At 48.3% G+C, this 16,755-nt stretch overlaps 1 protein-coding gene across 1 annotated transcript; it reads right to left on the reverse strand.

The window, feature by feature from the left end:
* Window positions 1–755: 755 nt before the first annotated feature.
* On the reverse strand, window positions 756–15,205 carry SLC39A1 (solute carrier family 39 member 1). The gene is made up of 4 exons (XM_081891850.1): window positions 15,058–15,205; window positions 6,043–6,415; window positions 4,458–4,588; window positions 756–3,015 (listed from the first exon to the last, which is right to left on the reverse strand). The coding sequence occupies exons 2-4, from the start codon at window positions 6,239–6,241 to the stop codon at window positions 2,326–2,328; spliced, it is 1,020 nt and encodes a 339-aa protein (XP_081747976.1). The 5' UTR covers window positions 6,242–6,415; window positions 15,058–15,205; the 3' UTR covers window positions 756–2,325.
* Between the last annotated feature and the right edge of the window lie 1,550 nt (window positions 15,206–16,755).

The following is a 16,755-nucleotide window of genomic DNA, read 5'->3' on the forward strand; positions in this document are numbered from 1 at the left end:
GGGACACGGCAGCTCCTCGAAAGGCTTCTCTCAGCTGCGCTCAATCCGCCTCGGAGAGGATTTCCCCTCCGGTCCCATGCGTTCGTTTGGGGCATCGCTCCGGCTGCTCCCTCTCCCGCCGCGCAGGAGCGATGCCTCTCTCTGGCTCTCCCTCCGCGCAGGCTGAGGGAGGGAGGGAGGGGCGCGTGTGACCCGTCTCTGCTGGGAGACCAAACCCAGCGAGGCAGAGTCGCGCGGAGGCGCCCAGGCAGCGCTGCCGGCTGCGAGGAGGAGCGCCAGGCAGCAGCAGGAGGCGCGGCCTCTCCTCGCCGCCGCCGCCCCGCCTCTCGCCGCCCGACTCGCCCGCCTCCCTCCAGGCATCTCGCGGCACACGAGGCAACGTCTCACAGCACACTCGTGTGCTGCGGAACACCGGTTGGGAAACACTGGTCTAACCCAATGCAATGAAAGAGTCTTTTGCCCAATTTCTCATGCAACAAACGTAGGTCTATGTTCTGTTTACACCAGGTCCATGAGTTTAACCATCTGTTAATACAAGGAGAGGGAACCTGCAGCTTGCAAGGTCTTGCTGGATACAACACGCGTCATCCCTGACTAGACCTGACACAAGTTGCAGTCCAGAAACGTGCATCTAGAGGGTCAAAGATTCCTCATCCCTGATTAACAGAACAAGATTCACAGACACACAACCAACGTTCTGCACTTTGGCCTGGCAAAATGCTTCCGCGCAACTCAAAAATACAGACACCAGCAGGTTGTTCCTAAAACATGTCAGTTTAATGAAAGATACCTCCTAGATGATTCTCTCTGTATCAAGCAAGCTTACAGCAGATGCATGAACACAGCTATTTTACATTGTCTCTCTCAGCCTCACGTGCTTCAATGGAAGAGGATCATTCCCCCCAATAAAAGCTGCGTCTGCGTCAATTGATCTGCAACGCTCGTTTTGCACAACTTCCACTTGAGCAAAACCCATAGAATTACCCCACCCCACCCCGGGCAGGTGAGAGAAACAACTTTGGCACTTAAGACAGGGAATGCAAGAGTCGTCCCCCTCCAAAAAAACCCCCAAAGGTGGCCCTGAAATGTTCTTCCCAAAGTGCTTGGGCTGGTCAAGGAAAGGAGGCAACCAAAATTTAAAAGTGTTTGACTCGCTCAACCCAACCAACCACACCGTACAAAACACATACACACAAACACACACAGTTGGTGAGCCCTTTTGAAACAGTCAAGGCACCAACATTTTAAGGCAAGACGGTTAACGAGCTGTGGAGATGGCAGAGAAGTATTTTGGCACCAGAAACCAGTTTGTTGTTGTGTTTAAAAAGCACAAACGAGAGAGACCCCCTGCCACACACGCTGATTTGTAAAACATGGCAAAGGGTTGTGTACAAGAGCCCTGGGTACCGGTACATCACTTTGAGATATCAACCACACCAGAGGGGGTGTGGTTGTGCAAGGAAACACATAAGGAGGGGTGGTGACAACGCAGTTGCACGAAAGACCTTGCGACCAGCTGGTGCAACGATATTCCAATCGCACAAGCGGTTGTGTTGTGATTCCTCCAGGGCGCAGAATTCGAACTCTCCTCTCTGCTGCCGCATGCAGAGGGTGACAGATACAGCCCAACTGCCCGTTTCTGAGACCTGCTTAATTCTTAAAACCCAGGGAAGGATTGTCAAGCTATCCCCACGTGCCAAATTTGGCTATGGTTTTATTTTCGTAGCTACGTACTCACAAGAAAGCGTAAGCACTTAACAGCCCACCAGACACTCTGACCTTGCGCCCAACTGCAGAGGCGCCCCAGGCAAGCAGGCCTAGAGCACAGCTGGGCCCAAAGGGGGCCTGAGATTGTGGGAACAGTCAGAGTGCAGGTCTAAAACAGCATTCCTATTTTCAGAGGAAGAGGGAAGAGTCTTTAAAAAGGAGATAAGCCTGTCTATCCCAAGTTTTGGACCTGGGTTCTAACATGTTGGAACCCCACAGCAGGGGGAAATCAACAGAGTAGGATGAATTTCTGGAGGGGATAACAAAACAAAAAAACAGGCTTGTGGGTTTTTTTCCAGGAATAGCGTGTGTGTGCTGTCGCCCTCTCCCTTCCATGTCACTGGACTGTCTCTGTTTTCTGCTATTTTTTGCCCCATGAGGGAGATCTTTGGGGATGTCTGTGAAAATTATTGCTTGCCTGCCTTGGGTTCAGCCTCCTCCCTCGCGTTTCTGAAAGTCAAAGCCCTGCGCGGTTTGGATCCGAAGGGATCCCCGAGTGAGTTTAGGACACAGATCGAGGGCATCTCTTCGCCCACCCACAACCCACGCTCCTCCTCCTCAGATCTTGATGAACAGGATGCTGGTGACGAGTGCGAAACCTGCCAGGAGGACGATGACTTTGAGGATGCGCTGCTCGGACGAGTTGAGCTCGTGGGGCAGGATCTCTAGAAAGGTGATGTACACAAAGGTGCCGGTGGCCAGGCCCTCGAGGACGCAGCGCGACAGCTGGTGGAGGGCCGCCAGGGGGGTCTCCGTCAGCACGACGCCCAGCCCGATGCCCAGGGGGGACATGATGGCGAAGAGGACGAGGCAGGCGGCCACCACGCGGGGGCGCAGCTGCCCTTGCAGGAGCTTGAGGCTGAGGCTGAAGGCGATGACGCCCTTGTGGATCAGCAGAGCCAGGCAGATCTCCAGCGCCTGGGCCTCCTCCTCCTGCAGCCCCACGGCCAGCCCCTCGAAGACGGAATGCAGCGAAAGGGCCAGGAGGAGGACGACCGAGCGGATGGCTGAGTGGGCGTTGAAGTCCACATGGACGTGGGGGCGGTCTCGGCCGTGCTGGTGCGCCAGCGGCCCATCGGGCCAGCTCTGGTCCTGGATGGAGGCGGAGGGGTTTGCGGCCGAGCCAAGGAGGGCCTGGGTCTCTTCTAGGGATCCCACCGGGTCTTTGTAGGCCAAGACGATCTGCTCCAGGACCAGGACTAGGAAGAAGCCCATGGCCAAGATGAACTCCTGCAGGGGGAAATGGAGCTGCGGGAAGGAAGGGGAAAGGTGTGAGCACAGGGTCAGAGGCAGAGGTTTGCTATGGGGGGCACTTTCACGCCAAACATTCAAAGCACAGCAATAACTTGCAGCGCCCTAAAAGAAAATGTGATGAAAATGATGTATACATGGTATCTAACACCAACTAAACTTCCTAAAATGTATAGAACAAGACTTGTGGTGTTCTATCATGTGGCTATTGTTATTTTTTGTTGGCAAGCCTCTTTGGGATTCATTTGAATGAAAATCAGCATAGAAATACAATCAATCACTTATTTGGCTTAGATTTTCCGGAAATAGTCTTGGTTTTTGTCCAACCCTCGGGTTCAGATTTCCGTGAAAACGCCCTCGTCAGCTTTTGGGAACTTGTTGCTTTGGGGCCATGACAGAAACGGGGGGGTGGTTGTGAAAATTCATACAATTCTAACACAAGCTTGACACCCACCCCTCCATCTCGTCTCTCCTATATACATGGAAATGTAGAATGTCGTCACGCTTTGCAGTTCACATGGCCGCCAACAGGCAGCCGTGCTAACTGCAGCGTCAGGAATGGCAGGCCGGGGCAGAGGTGAGCAATCTGCTGAATGAAGGGTTTCCTGCCTCCTTTGAAAGGGGGTGGGACAAGGGGAGAGGGGCTTGGGGCTAGTTTGGGGGGGTGGATTGGCAAGGTGGTGGGCGAGCCGTAAAGGGGGCTGGGCAGGAGGAAGGGCAAAGAATTCTGGGTAAGTGGGGCTGGAGTGTGGAGTGAGCAGGTGTAGCAGACCTCTGTGTGTGTGTGTGTGTGTGTGTGTGTGTGTGTGTGTAAGAGAGAGAGAGAGAGCGCTATACAAAATCACTATGTGGGAAAAGCTATGAAGTCAGACAGTGCCTCAGCCTAGTTTCATCCTATTTCAGACATCATGATATATTGGCAGGGCTATTTTTCAGGGGGAACTCAGTTCCAGCACCTCTCAGATGGGTGCCACTGCCATTCCAACAGAAAGAGGGAGGGATTCATGGCGAGTTCCAGCACCTCTTTTTCTAGAAATCAATATATCTGTAAATCAATATATCGCGATGTTTAGCTGGTGATATGAAGTTAAAACCAAGTACATTGGTACCTCGGGTTAAGTCCTTAATTCGTTCCGGAGGTCCATTCTTAACCCGAAATTGTTCTTAACCTGAAGCACCACTTTAGCTAATGGGGCCTCCTGCTGCCACCGCATGATTTCTGTTCTCATCCTGAAGCAAAGTTCTTAACCTGAAGCACTATTTCTGGGTTAGCGGAGTCTGTAACCTGAAGCGTCTGTAACCTGAAGCGTATGTAACCTGAGGTACCACTGTATTGCCCAGCCCTAACGACGAACAGTAAACGACTCAGCGGTTTTGATGATTAAACGCAACATAAATCCTTCTCATAAACTGGTGGCAAAATCTGGGCCTTCGCTCACCGTGACTCTCAAGTTGTTGAAGGCCTCATTAATACCGGCAAGGTAATCAGGGATCAAGTCCAGGAGACACGTAGCCAGGAAGACACCTCCAGCGAAACAGCTCACCAGGCTTAAAACCTTCCTTCGGGAATCTGTTGGGAGAGCAAGAAGCGTCAGAGCAGGAAAGAGGAGAGAGGAAAAGATGGGGTGAGGGGACGAGTGGGAAGAATAATATTTTAGTGCTGGTCTGAAATCGCCAAGCCTAGCCTTGCTTCATATCGGGCTACGGAAAGCCGCAATCGACAGCTATCTGACAAGGCCACATCTTGCGTTATGCTTTTAAAACAGTATCAGGAGACTCTTAATCTCATGGTCATGGATTAAAGCTCCATGCTGGGACAAAAAGATTCCTAAATTGCAGGGGCCTTGACTAGATTCCCCTACAAATCTATGATGGGTTCCCCAAAGATTCTTGGGAAACGTAGTTTGTTAAGGGGGAGCCGGTAGAAGACACCCCCAATTCCCCACCCAGAGCTACAGGTCCAAGTTCCCTGGTGAAGTGGGATCGATTGTGAAACCGCTGTGGGAATAAGGGGAATAAGGAAGTCTCCTAAGTACTCTCGGCACCCTTAACAAACCACACTTCCCAGGGTTCTTCAGAGGGAGCCATGACTGTTGACTATGCGGCCTAGGACCCACGTACCTACGGGACCGCCTCTCCTGGTATGCCCCGCAGAGGACCTTAAGGTCCACAAATGACAACATTTTGGAGGTCCCAGGTTGCAAGGTGGTTAGACTGGTCTCAACTAGGGCCAGGGCCTTTTCAGTACTGGCCCCGACTTGGTGGAACGCTCTGTCACAAGAGAGGCCCTGCGGGACTTGACATCTTTCCGCAGGGCCTGCAAGACAGAGCTGTTCCGCCTGGCCTTTGGTTTGGACTCAGTCTGACCCTTATGTTTCCCTCCCCTTATGGTTTTGATCTATGGGCTACGTTTAAAATGAGGCTGCATTTTAAATTGCATTTTAACCTGTATTTTAAATTGGTGTTTTTCTCCCTATTATGCTTTTACTGTAATTTTACTGGTGTTAACTGCCCTGAGCCTGGCTCTGGCCGGGGAGGGCGGGATATAAATAAAATTTATTATTATTATTTCTATCGCTGCCCATGAGAGGTTGTGGACTCCTTGGAGGTTTCTAAGCAGAGGCTGGATGGCCACCTATCCTGGATGCTTTAACCTGCATTTTAACCTATACAGTGGTACCTCGGGTTAAGTACTTAATTCGTTCCAGAGGTCTGTTCTTAACCTGAAGCACCACTTTAGCTAATGGGGCCTCCCGCTGCCGCTGTGCCGCCAGAGCACGATTTCTGTTCTCATCCTGAAGCAAAGTTCTTAACCTGAAGCACTATTTCTGGGTTAGCGGAGTCTGTAACCTGAAGCGTCTGTAACCCGAGGTACCCCTGTATTTTAAACTGGGTTTTTTTCCCCTATTATGTTTGTACTGTGATTTTATTGGTGTTAGCCGCTCTGAGCCTGGCTCTGGCTGGGGAGGGCAGGGCATAAATAAAAATTTATTATTATTTATTATTAATTTGCCATTCTTTTACCTGACGAGCTGGTTGTGGCTCCCGGCCGCCGGAAGACCCACAGAGGAAGGAACCCGCACAAAAGGGTCACCACCAGTAGCAAAGCCAAAGAGCCCAGCTTCACCTCCAAACCCGTGGCGGAGCGGAGAGCCACCACGTGGGCATAAGGCTCCCACACCATCTCTTCCAGCTGCGTCTCGTGCCTCAACTCGGCGGCCATCGCTCCGGTGCAGGGCTTCTTGGCCAACTCCGGGCTGAGCCCACAAAGCCCCGTAATCTTGTGCTTAACCACCGTGCAAGTGAGCAGAGGATTCCCCTCAAACTGCCACCATCCTCTTCATTCCCTGCCGGTTTTGGGGAACCCCGAGGGATTAGGGTCCAGGAAGTGTTCGTCCTGCAAGGAGGAAGAAAAGAGAGTGAAGGAGCGCTAGGAACCAAAGTGAACAGGGAGCGAAGGCATTGGCAGGGGGGAAGCCTTTTCAAGGGGCACCAGCAGGGAACCCAAACGCTCATTTTGAAAGCCATTGCTGTTGTTGTATTAGAACAACAAGCCCCTGTGTTGCAAGCTTAACTCCGTATACCCAGGGGTTTGAGACTGCAAAAGGCACCTACTTTGTTTACCACCGATATTGAATTTAAACAGAAAGGGATTGCTATTCTCAACAAATGTTCTTTTGATTGACAGACATGTGTTCAATTGATTTCAAATATATTAGAGAATTTACAAGTGCACACAATTTGATTTTGTTACTAAACCATGTATATTATGCACTAAAAATTATAGTGCTATCTTGTATACTGGTCTGCTTGTTGCTCGTATTGTTTGTTTGTTGTATTTAGACGCATAGCTGTCAACGTTTCCCTTTTTTTAAGGGAAATCCCCTTATTCCGAATAGGATTCCTCTACATTAAAATGCAGCCTCATTTCAGTAGAAACTCCAATCAAACACTTTTGGGGGATGAAAACGTCAAATCTTCACCAAGGGCCACTATCCAGACTGGTCCTACGTGGGCCAGAAAAAAACCAGGGATGTTCCCAAATAGGAGTTCCATTTAATAATATTATTATTATTAATTATCCACCCTTCACCCGAAGGGGCCAGGGTGGGTCGCAATAGTTAAAACACAATGTGAAAACAGTTCAAAACAGAGATACTCAAACTTTTGGGTTCACTGCTCCCCTTGGTTCCACAAACTCACAAACGCACAAAAAGCATTATTCAAAATAGTGGTTTCCACAACGCACTAAGGAAGATAATAGCACAACAAAACTTGAAAGAGGAACAATTAATTGCACAATTACTCAAAATCCGGTTACAACTATTTTGTTTATTCAACAAAACTGATGATCCAGTGATGCCAGCTTTTCAAAGTTTGATAGTCCTTGGCACCTCAGCTGCGCCCCTGCGCCCCCCTTGCCTCTTAGCACCCCCCCCTCTAGGTCATCCCACCACTGGTTTAAAACAACGTACGACACAGAAACAAGGTGGGGCCTAAAAATAGGAGCTGTGTGGTGTGTCAACCAAAGTTTGATTTCCTCCCCCCCCCCCCCCAGGAGCATCGCAGGCACAGAGGAAAGCGGCCTTGCACCAAGTCAGGCCATGGCTCTATCTAGCTCAGTACTGTCTACACTGACAGGCAGCAGCTCTCCAAGGGTTCAGGTAATGGGACATTTTTTTAAAGAAGGAAAAACATGGAGAGGATTTTAGAGGGGCACAAAAACTATTTGACCTCATGGCATTGTTGTAGGGCAGTCAATTATATAAATATACATACATACATACATACATACATACATACATACATACATACACAGGTTTTGTGTGTGTGTGTATAAATATAAATTTATATGGAAATTTTAAAAAATAAAGAAAATAATAAATAAATAGACCATTTTGGGAGGGGGGTCATGAAAAACTCATGGGGCACAAGACATGCATCTCTTTTTCATGGCCTCTGACACTTGAGGTGTCTATTGTTAAGGCACACCCTATCCTTGCAATTGAGATTAAACTGTTGTTAGTGTTTGTATCTTAAACTGTGCTGAACCACTCTGGAACCTAAGCGTGAAGGGCAGTTACCAAATCAAATTCTTAATACAATGGTACCTCAGGTTAAGTACTTAATTTGTTCCGGAGGTCCGTTCTTAACCTGAAGCACCACTTTAGCTAATGGGGCCTCCTGCTGCCACAGCACGATTTCTGTTCTCATCCTGAAGCAAAGTACTTAACCCGAGGTAGCGGAGTCTGTAACCTGAAGCGTATGTAACCTGAAGCGTATGTAACCCGAGGTGTCACTGTACTGTAAATAATAATAAGTCACCCCTACACTACACCAAAACAGCCCTCCGAGAGGAATTGTGTTGAGATTGTTAACCAGCGCAAAACGATGGAGATACGTTCAACGAAGTCCTGTTGAAATTTATTCCCTTATTGCATTTATCTCTTTTTCTCTGAGCTCAAGGTAGCCGACATGGTTCGCCCAGCTCCTCATTTAATACCCACAACAGCCCTGTGAGGTAGGCTGGGCTGAGAGGAGGAGACTGGCCCAAGCAAACCACATGGCCAACTTGGGGGAATTTGAACCCTGGTCAACTCTGTGAATCTCTAAACCAGGGGTAAGCAACCTTTTTCAGCAGGGGGCCAATCTACCGTCCCTCAGACCATGTGGGGGGGCCTGACTATTTGGGGGGGGGGTTCCTATGCCCCACAATAACCCAGAGATGCATTTTAAATAAAAGGACACATGCTACTCATGTCAAAATACCAAGCAGGCCCCACAAATAACCCAGAGATACATTTTAAATAAAAGGACACATTCTACTCATGTCAAAACACGCTGATTCCTAGACCGTCCGTGGGCCGGATTCAGAAGGTGACTGGGCCGCATCCAGCTCACGGACCTTAGGCTGCCTACCCCTGCTCTAAGCTGTATCCTACACTTCCTTATTAGCAGTTGTGACTACTTAAAACAAAACAAATTTTTATTTCGTTTTCTTTTCCGTAACTCCTTAGTTGTTACTGGAATTCAATTGGAAAAAAGGAAAAGAAGTCAAGCTGCAATGATGACCCCCGGCTCTAGAGTTGATCTCTGTAAAAAGCATTAAATGCTTTTAAAATTAGCCTTCAACAGGCATGCCAGGAAAGGAAATGGATTCCCCTTCTCCTGTCCGCAAGTGGGGGGGGGGGAGAGATCTAAAAACTAAGAACCCAAACAACAGGGGGAGGAGGGGGAGAGATCTTTTTTCCAGCCTCTCCTTGTTGGAGCTCGAACTGTAAAGGGCAGATTACGGATCAGCAGATCCTAAACCGTATTCTGGGAACTTCCTGGCCTCTGTTGCTGTACGTGAGTCATGAGGCCGACAGATTCCAGTAATGTTTCTCCTGCCCAAACAGAGGGAGAAGGAGCAGCTTTCGGACTCAGAAATGCATTGACTGCTACTGCTGTTGCAAAAGCTGCACAGCATGGGTAGGCAAACTAAGGCCCAGGGGCTGGATCCGGCCCAATCACCTTCTAAATCCGGCCCACGGACGGTCCAGGAATCAGCGTTTTTTTACATGAGTAGAATGAGCATTTTTATTTAAAATGCATCTCTGGGTTATTTGTGGGGCATAGGAATTCGTTTGTTGTTGTTTTTTCAAAATATAGTCCGGCCCTCAACAAGGTCTGAGGGACAGTGGACCGGCCCCCTGCTGAAAAAGTTTGCTGACTCCTGCTGCATAGTGCCAGGACTCTGGCCGGTTCAAAAGGGATCCCGCTGCCGTCCAGTGCATTCGCTTAATAATAATAATAATAATTTATTTATACCCCACCCATCTGGCTGGGCTTCCCCAGCCACTCTGGGCAGCTTCCCACAAAATATTGAAATACAGTAATACATCAGACATTAAAAGCTTCTCTAAACAGGGCTGCCTTCAGATGTCTTTTAAAAGTCTGGCAGTAGTTCTTCTCTTTGACATTTGGTGGGAGGGCGTTCCACAGGGTGGGTGCCACCACCTAGAAGGCCCTCTGCCTGGTTCCTTGTAACTTGGCTTCTCGCAGTGAGGGAACCACCTGAAGGCCCTCAGCGCTGGACCTCAGTGTCCGGGTAAGACGATGGGGGTGGATATTTCCCCTTACTTTTTAGGAGGAAAAAAGTGCGTCTTATGGAGTGAAAAATACGGTAAATTAATTGCATTAATTTGCAATGCCCTTAACAATTTGGGTTCAGGGTTCCTCAAGGACCTGTCTAGTTCCTTATATCTCTACCTGATCTGAGTGGAGATTCGAACCCAGGTTTCTCCCAGGTTAGGCCCACACCCTAACCACCACATTGAAATGTTATACTTCTGGTGCTTAACTTTTTATTCCGGGAGAGATTTTAAGCCATTTCTGAATTTTATGTTTAGTTTTCAAACAGGCTTGCTCATTATTGTCTTTGCTGAACTTGACGTATCCCATTCAGAGGGAATTGCGAAAAGGCGAGATATATAAATTTTCAACATAGCATAAATAAATAAACAAACTCCTGTTAAGTAAATAAAAATAAGTGCATCCACTAGGAAAAATACAATATTCCAAACAAGCATTATAGCAAGGGAAATCACTTGCAAAATATGCATTATCAGGCAAAAATCGCATACAAAAATAGTCATAATTCAAACTAAAATGTTGATGAGTTTATATAAGGACTTAAAAAATATCCCAAACTGAAATGGAAATGTAGATGTGTGGATTTAAGATTGGAAAAACAAATACTGAAATTGCCAGATTCACTTTTGCCTCGTCTCTTATCAGCCACCTGGCTGCGCGGACCATGGTCATCAAAAGAGGAAGGGGGAAAATTACCGTAATTCTGCCTCTAAGCCAACTTTATCAACAACCCAGATGTTTGGGACCATAGCTTCCCACCATCCCTGACCATAACGTTGGCTGAGCAAGTAACGTCTTGAACCCAGGTCTTAGCAGTCCTAGTTGAACACGCTTATCCCATTTTTGCCAGGCAATATTGGGAGCAGGAGCAAGAAATCATCTTCGTATGTATGCTTTACAAAGAGGCACACAAAAGTTCCTAGTCCACAGGAAAAGCCTCTTAGTCTGCCTAGACCAGCACAAAGTCATTGGTGGTCTAAACTGGAGACAGAGGAGTGGAGAAGAATTTAAAAAATAACAGTGTTTCCTGGTTTGGTCACCTGGAAGCAGTTTTCAATTCACCTAGGTGAGAAGTCTGTTATGCACCCCAGGATCTTTCCACCTCAGGCCACCCAGGTTCCATCACAGGGATTCATACTCTGACATTCATTTTGCCAAACAAAATTTCCAAGCAAATAGGAATTCTGTGATTGGGGTAAATCTCTCCTCTTTGGGGGACTTGGGTGAATTCAGTGTCTCAATTTTAATGGCAGACTCCAAAACTAAGATTATATAAAATATTACGCCATCAAAAGGCAGCCATATTTATTTACTTTGAGTCAGGATTTGAACCCTAGCCTGGCACACTAACCACTACACCACCGCTGCCTCCAACTTCTATCAGCTCCAGCCTGCATGGTCCATGCTCAGGAATGACAGGATTTACAGTCCAACAATGTCTAGAGGGCAACAGATCACCCTGTCCTTAAAGAGGAGTTCAGATTCAACGTTTCCTGCCTTTATTTATTTTTGAACTACTTCCAACTGTTCATGGATTTCACAAAACCCTTAAAAGGCACAACCGGTGTGCAAGTATATTGCGTTCCTCTCTCGGCCGCGGTTGTCTTGATAACCCTGCACTGCTTTTAGCATTTATGGACTGTGGTCCAAATAAATGGAAACGTGATCCAAACTGGGGCAGATGATGATGATGATGATGATAATTTATTATTTATACCCCGCCCATCTGGCTGAGCTTCCCCAGCCACACTGGGCGGCTCCCAATCAAGTGTTAAAAACTGCCTTCAGATGTCTTTTAAAGATAGGATAGCTGCTTATTTCCTTCACATCTGGAGGGTGTTCCACAGGGTGGGCGCCACTACCAAGAAGGCCCTCTGCCCGGTTCCCTGTACCTTGGCTTCTCACAGTGAGGGAACCACCAGAAGGCCCTCAGAGCTGGACCTCAGTGTCTAGGCAGAACGATGGGGGTGGAGACGCTCCTTCAGGTACAGTGGTACCTCGGGTTAAGTACTTAATTCGTTCCAGAGGCCCGTTCTTAACCTGAAACTGTACTTAACCTGAAGCACCACTTTAGCTAATGGGGCCTCCTGCTACCACCGGAGCACAATTTCTGTTCTCATCCTGAAGCACTATTTCTGGGTTAGCAGAGTCTGTAACCTGAAGCGTATGTAACCTGAAGCGTATGTAACCTGAGGTACCACTGTATACAGGACCGAGATCCTTTCCAACATGCCAGCATTCATGATGCTTGGCCAGATTCTGCCAGATGTGGGGCAGAGGTGCACAGCATTAATTCCCAGAGTGGTTTAACAATCGATCCCTCTTCAGCAAAAGCCATTGTGGTGTAGTGGTTAGAGCAGGGGTTGGCAATCTAAGGCCCATGGGACACAAGTGGCCCATGGGGGTTGATTAACCGGCCCATGGACCCCCCGCTGCCCACTCAGTCGTCTCCTGTGCGCCACGCTAAACCAGCACGGAGCAGAGCAGGGACCGCCTTCCACGATGCTGGCCGGCTTCCCATTGGCTGCAGGAAGCTCTGCAGGCAATAGGAAGCCACGCAAGCCTCCTCCAGGCCAGAAGGAGCGCCGGAAATAGCATTTGCGCATTCGTGCTCACTCCAGCCCACCGCAGCGTCTGCGAGACCATGAACCGGCCGAAGCCACAAAAACTTTGCCGCCCCCTGGGTTACAGCATCAGACTAGGACCAGTCACTGCCTCTTAGCCAAGCCTACCTCACAGGGCTGTTGTGGGTAGTAAAGGAGGAGGGGGAGAATCATGTACACCACCTTGAACTCTTGGGGGGGGGAGAGAAAGTGGGATATAAATGCAATAGAGAAATAAATTGAGAATTGTAGCTCTGGGGGGGTCTCCTCTAAGCCCCCTAAGTCAGGGTTGCCCCTAAAGAATCCTGGGAGATGTAGTTTGCCAAGGGTGCAAAGAGTTGTTAAAGGTAAAGGGACCCCTGACCATTAGGTCCAGTCGTGACCGACTCTGGGGTTGCGGTGCTCATCTCCCTTTACTGGCCGAGGAAGCCGGCGTACAGCTTCTGGGTCATGTGGCCAGCATGACTAAACTGCTTCTGGCGAACCAGAGCTGTGCACAAAAATGCCGTTTATCTTCCCGCCGGAGTGGTACCTATTTATCTACTTGCACTTTGACGTGCTTTGGAACTGCTAGGTGGGCAGGAGCAGGGACCGAGCAACGGGAGCTCACCCCGTCAAGGGGATTCGAACTGCCGACCTTCTTATCGGCAAGCCCTAGGCTCTGTGGTTTAACCCACAGCGCCACCCACGTCCCTAAAGAGTTGTTAGGAGACCTCTATTCCCTTCCCATAGTTACAGTTCCCAGAGAGGTTTCACGATCAACCCCTCTTCCCAGAGGACTTTGGGAATTGTAGCTCTGTGAAGGGAGAAAGAGGGAGTGTCCTAATAACTCGCATCACCTTTAGCAAACTACAGTTCCCAGGATTCCCTGGGGAAAGCCATGACTGCTTAAAGCAGTATCAAAGTGCTTTACATGTGCAGTATGAGTGCGACCTAAATCCTGAATTTAACAGATCGAAATTAGTAATCTCACTCAGATAGAGCTAGATGCAAGCTAGATGCAAGGTAGCCTGAAGATCTCAGTATGCTTTGTGGCCGAGACTGGACGGCGAGTGTAAGAAACTCAGATATATAAATTAATCACCAAATGGCCCTTAAACCCAGATTATGGTTGCCACAATGGAAAGTCTAGGCGCTTTTTTGTTGTTACATGAGATATTATTATTATTATTCATTTCATTTCGATGGCGCTTTATATTTTAAAGAAAAAAATCTCAAAGCCATTTTCAACACATTAAAACTTCAAATACAGTGGTACCTCGGGTTAAGTACTTAATTTGTTCTGGAGGTCCGTTCTTAACCTGAAACTGTTCTTAACCTGAAGCACCACTTTAGCTAATGGGGCCTCCTGCTGCTGCCGCGCCGCCAGAGCACGATTTCTGTTCTCATCCTGAAGCAAAGTTCTTAACCCGAGGTAATATTTCTGGGTTAGCGGAGTCTGTAACCTGAAGCGTCTGTAACCCGAGGTACTACTGTAAAACCAATCCAGAATAAAATGATCCTGGGAATTGTAGTTTACCCCTTACAGAGCTGCAATTCCTAGTACCTGGTACCCTGAACTACAATTCACAAGGTCCTTAGGGAGAGATGGGCTTTAAGGTATGGGGTGTCCGCAGCCCAGAGTACAACCATTAATGGACCAAACGTATGTCATGTCTGGTAATATCAAGGGGTCTACTCATAGAAGGTACAAGCTTTGTAAGTAAGCATTACTTGAATTTTAGACTAAAATTTGGTGTGTATACCCACTTACCTGGGAGTAAGCCCCATTGAGTTCAACAGGCTTTACTTCAAAGTACAGATTTGAAGGAGAAAGGCCTGTAGCTCAAGGGTAGAGCAGCTATTTTGTACACAGAAGATCTCAGGCTCAATCCTGGTACAGCTAGGAAAGACTCCCTGCCTAAAACCCTGGAGAACTGCTGCCAGTCCGTGTGGGCAATACTGAGCTAGATAGACCACTGGCCATATGAAGGCTACTTCCTACACTCCTATTTGGTCCCATGGGGGCTGGAATCTTACAATTATTTTTAAGGGAGGGGCATAGCTCTGTACGCTTGGCGTAAAGTCCCAGGTCCAACCCTTAAAATCCCTCCCTCCCTGAAACCCTGGAGAGCCGCTGCCGGTCAGTGCAGGCAATACTAGGCTAAATGGGCCGGTGTAAGATGGGGCGATCCAGAAATCTTACACGACCCCCATCATCTACCACCCCCCAAAAATAGGAGGCCAAGGGGCAGAGACCGGTCTATAGCCCCCGAAGCCCCGCTTCTGCCCTCTCGGCCTTGACCCGCGACGCCGAACTCACCTCCTCCGGCCCCGTCGCCTCCCAACTCAACACAAGCTCCGTGGGAGTCGGGACGTTCCAAAAGGCGGGGCTATGCGAACAAGAGAATTCCCCCAGCCACCGCTCGGCCAATGGGAACGTCGGGCCAGCGGACAATGTCACAGGAACATTCGAAAGGGCGGGGCGCATAAGAGGAAAAGGCCAATGGGAGCCCCGGTGACGCTTCTTCGATGTCTGGGCGTTCGAAAGTGGGCGGCGAGCTTGTAGGTCCTGTAGCACTCATCTCAACCAACGGGAGCTTGAGGAAGGCGGGCAGAGCCGTATGATTTGAGCCAATGAGAAGGAGGGAAGCGTTGGTTTTCAATTTCTCCCTCTCCCGGGCCTCAGCAACAAGGCTTTGTTTTGTTTTCCTTTAAACTCACATAAAGTAATATACATAGTTATATATATAGATATAGATAAGATAGTTAGATCCAGTTCTCCTCCTCAGAGTAAAGCCATTGAAGTTAATGCACACTACTGACTTAGGCTGAATGGGTCTACTCAGCGCAGGACTAGCATTAGATTAGATACGTGTGTGTGTGTGTGTGTGTATACACACACACACACACACACACACACACACACACACATAAATAATGGCAATACATCAGCTATATACACCAATTGTCATACTAAGGCAGTTTCTTATCCTATTTGCTCAGTTCCATAAGGACTAGAATCTTACAATTTCTTTTTAAGGGAAGGCTGCCAGTCACTGTAGACAATAATTGAGGTATATTGAGGACGCGGGTGGCACTGTGGGTTAAACCACAAAGCCTAGGACTTGCCAATCAGAAGGTCGGCCAACCTAGCAGTTTGAAAGCACGTCAAAGTGCAAGTAGATAAAGAGGTACCACTCCGGCGGGAAGGTAAACGGCATTTCCGTGCGCTGCTCTGGTTTGCCAGAAGCGGCTTAGTCATGCTGGCCACATGACCTGGAAGCTGTACGCCGGCTCCCTCAGCCAATAAAGCGAGATGAGTGCCGCAACCCCAGAGTCGGCCACGAGTGGACCTAATGGTCAGGGGTCCCTTTACCTTTAACTATATTTTATATTTCCACTTTAAGGCACTTTGCACTTTAAGATAAAATAATTGGGCAGATGTGATTGATTTGGTAGTGTGAGGTTGAGCAGGTTTTATCCTTTTCGTTGTAAGACAAATAGAACAGGATTCATCAACCTGGGCCCCCCAGATGTTTTGGGCTGAACATCTGTTCAGAACATCTGGAGAGCAAAAGCTGGCGTAAAGTAGGAGTGGTACCTTTCCAACCAAGGCCCCATCTGCACTGTGCATTTAAACCAGCACCATACCACTTTAAACAGCCATGACTTTCTCCAGAGAATAATGGGAATTGTAGTTTGTTAAGATGAGAGTTGTTAGGAAGCCCCCTCTTCCCCAGTCAGAGCTACAGTTCCCAGAGCCCCCGGGGAAGAGTGGTTGATTGTTAAACAGCACTTAAGAGTGCTCTCGACAGCCATCTGCCCAGGCTTGGGATATTCGCAATTACAACTGATTACAATGTGTTGTCTATGTGCTCATTTTCTTCCCCGTTTACTGAAATCATGGCAATCCAGCTGTTTACTGCTTCATTTTGAGTTCTATCACATGCATGCCATTTTCTCCCTTCTCCCATTTTCTTTTAACATATCTGGGTTGTTGTTGTTGTTTAGCTGTTTA

This window comes from Podarcis melisellensis, assembly GCF_964234715.1.
Source record: "Podarcis melisellensis genome assembly, chromosome: 16".
NCBI lineage: Eukaryota > Metazoa > Chordata > Lepidosauria > Squamata > Lacertidae > Podarcis > Podarcis melisellensis.

What these genes read in the sequence shown, in the direction of transcription:
- SLC39A1 (XM_081891850.1), bottom strand. Translation starts at nt 6,241, where the DNA reads ATGGCCGCCGAGTTGAGGCACGAGACGCAGCTGGAAGAGATGGTGTGG. An exon ending in AGCCACAACCAGCTCGTCAG is followed by an intron (nt 4,589 to 6,042) that starts GTAAAAGAATGG and finishes CTCTCCCAACAG; the next exon opens with ATTCCCGAAGGAAGGTTTTA. An exon ending in TCAACAACTTGAGAGTCACG is followed by an intron (nt 3,016 to 4,457) that starts GTGAGCGAAGGC and finishes TCCTTCCCGCAG; the next exon opens with CTCCATTTCCCCCTGCAGGA.